Source organism: Sphaeroforma arctica (genome assembly GCF_001186125.1).
Source record: "Sphaeroforma arctica JP610 unplaced genomic scaffold supercont1.383, whole genome shotgun sequence".
Lineage (NCBI taxonomy): Eukaryota > Ichthyosporea > Ichthyophonida > Sphaeroforma > Sphaeroforma arctica.
The window spans coordinates 67,054-69,855 of NW_014040175.1; the positions used below are offsets into that span (position 1 = coordinate 67,054).

At 44.0% G+C, this 2,802-nt stretch overlaps 1 protein-coding gene across 1 annotated transcript; it reads left to right on the top strand.

Annotated features, from left to right (window-relative positions):
- Nucleotides 1–591: 591 nt before the first annotated feature.
- SARC_05782 (hypothetical protein) lies at nt 592–2,167 on the top strand (the record flags this gene model as incomplete). Its single annotated transcript, XM_014300359.1, has 1 exon — nt 592–2,167. The coding sequence occupies exon 1, from the start codon at nt 746–748 to the stop codon at nt 2,165–2,167; it is 1,422 nt and encodes a 473-aa protein (XP_014155834.1). The 5' UTR covers nt 592–745.
- Between the last annotated feature and the right edge of the window lie 635 nt (nt 2,168–2,802).

Consider the following 2,802-nt stretch of genomic DNA (forward strand, 5'->3'; position numbering starts at 1 on the left):
GTGTGCGTGTGTGTGCGTGTATGTGTATAAATATATAGATGTGTGTGTGTGTGTGTGTGTGTGTGTGTTCATGATCATCTATTCATGGTTCTTCTTATGTACAAAAGTACCACCGAACGATCTTAACCTCTCACACTGGTAGGCATGGTTATCATACTTTTGACTACAGATACCGATGGATTTATATGCATCAGTTTATATCCCGGTTCACGAGATACCTGTGTAAACGAACTGGTTAGGCAGTAAATATTCACATACCTTCAAGATACGGTTGGCGGTGAACCGCTCTGTATTGTTGGGTGTGTGTGTAAGTACATGTCTCAGTCTCACCACCAAATCTTGTTTTGTTTGTTTGGAGGCTACGAATAATACGATACGATACGATATGACACCATACATGCTTTATCGATCTATGGAGATTTTTATCAGTAAAAAAATTAAGGCCAAAATGGTGTCCAGCTACAGATTAAAACGTTTTTATCAAATAGTTATTTCGGTCTCTATTGTGAACCCGTCTAGCCCCCGATAAAATAAAGACAGTTTACGTTCAACTTCAAAATTTACAAAATGTCTGATGGTTATGTATATATAGCAAAGCGTACTTGTACGGTAGATGAACCCCCTGTTCTTTTTTAAAGTAGACAATAAGTCTACTCACAGCATCAGTTTAAGGTACATTAATACGAGTGATCGATCATAGGTTACGCTCGTATTACAGTCATAGGCACTAGTAGGTACTGTAAATATGGGCATTTTAGCAAAAGAACAAGGGAAAGTGAGTGTGGAGGCGCCTTCCACTGTCGAAACGGTATCGAAGCCAACAGACATGTCAAAGTCGATAGCTGAGGACATACTAGACTCCATTAGCGCTACATCGGACAACAAGCATGTGAAAAGTGATACGATTATCAAGAGCTTAAAGAAAGCTCATGCGTTAAGCAATAAAGACGGTGCGGGAGTGATCATGCGCGCACTCGAACAAGTAGACCGATGGGATATATCGTACGAAATGTTCCTGTATGCGTGTGCATTGGGGTGGTTAGAGTGTGTAGAAGCAATCATGGCCGATACAAAAGCCGATATCAATCCAGGTGACACTGAGAGCGAGTGCGTTCGATTGGCATCCGCACACGGTCAGACACATGTAGTAAATTATCTCCTACGCGACTCACGAGTGGATCCCACTAGTGTGAACAATGAAGCCTTATACTATGCCACGGAGAATGAGCATATCAGTACTGTCAAGCTGCTGCTACAAGACCCCCGCGTAGACCCCTCTCAGAACGGCACTGGCCCCTCTGCGTGTGTGCTGGGTATGGTCGATGTAGTGAAGACACTGCTGGAGGACTTTCGTGTGGATCCCAACGCCGAGGAAGGGCTTATGATCAGGAGTGCGTGTGGCAATGGTCAATTAGAGGTGGTTAAGGTGTTACTTGCGGATAATCGAGTCGATCCCACACTACAAGAGGACGATGCACTGGTACTGGCATGCACACACGGCCATACCGATGTGGTGGAAGTACTGCTGCAAGACGCTCGTGTGGACCCTACTAGTCAAGACAGCGAGGCTATGGTGAAGGCGTGTGAGTTTGGCTTTACGGATATAGTAGGTCGCCTGCTGAAAGACTCTCGTGTGGATCTGAACGCCAGGAATACGAGATGCCTGTTTCGAGCGTGCACCAATGGCCACGCTGATGTGGTTGAGCAACTGTTAGTATCAGACAAACCACTCAATGTAGCGTACGATCACAACGCTTGCTTACGTGCTGCGTGTGTGAAGAACCATATACAGGTGGTGGAGTTGCTACTTAAAGACTCTCGTGTAGACCCTGCTGAGCGCCAAGACGAAGCTCTGAGGTTTTCGTGTAGGTACGGTAGGGATGCGGTGGTGGAGCTGTTGCTAAGCGACGAGCGGGTCAACCCGGCCGCTAACAACAACGAGCCTATACGGACGGCGTGTGCAATGGGACACTTAAGCATAGTTAAGAGGCTGTTGTTAGAATCCAAGATAGACCCTACAGCAAAGTTCTATGCAGCCTCGACTGAGGCGTACAAAGGCTCCCATCACGGTGTACTGAAGGCGCTGGCCAGAGACGAGCGGGTGGATCCCATTGAGATGGAGCGGTACTGGTCCATGCAGATAGAGGGAGAGTTCAGGACACTGTAATAAACTTACATTGTGTCACGTGCGCTTGCGGTTAGTAGGTGTATTCGCTAAACAAGAGTGGTGCGTGAGAGCGTGAGTGCTGTTTGATTGTATCTTGTCACGCTGCTGTTACAGGGCAGGTTGAGGAGGTTGTAGTGAACCATGTTGTTGTCCTTATTACCACGCTACTGTGAAAGGGTTAGTATAGCAGCGTGCGAGTAGATTGAGAAGCCTACTAAAATTCTTACTTGTTCTAGGATGAGCTTCAATCAGTGATTGTGAACTTGACTGACATGATACGGTATCGCTAATTGCTTGCAACTTTGTGTCAGAGGATATATGTATACATGTAGTCCAGTTTAAATATATTTCAAAGTATCATACACGTTTCAATTTATTACAACTATGAATTTATGTACAAAATTCGACAGAGATACCAACTCAATTCCCTATCGATAGGTCTCCTTCTGGTACATGATGCTCATTCCTAATGTACACAATCAAGTCGCTATTGGGCGTGATTATGAGGATAAACTTTTATGCTTATATATATATATCTATACATCTATATATCTATCTACATCTATCTATATATATATATATATATGTATATATTTATATATATATATATATATGTGTGTGTGTGTGTGTTATTA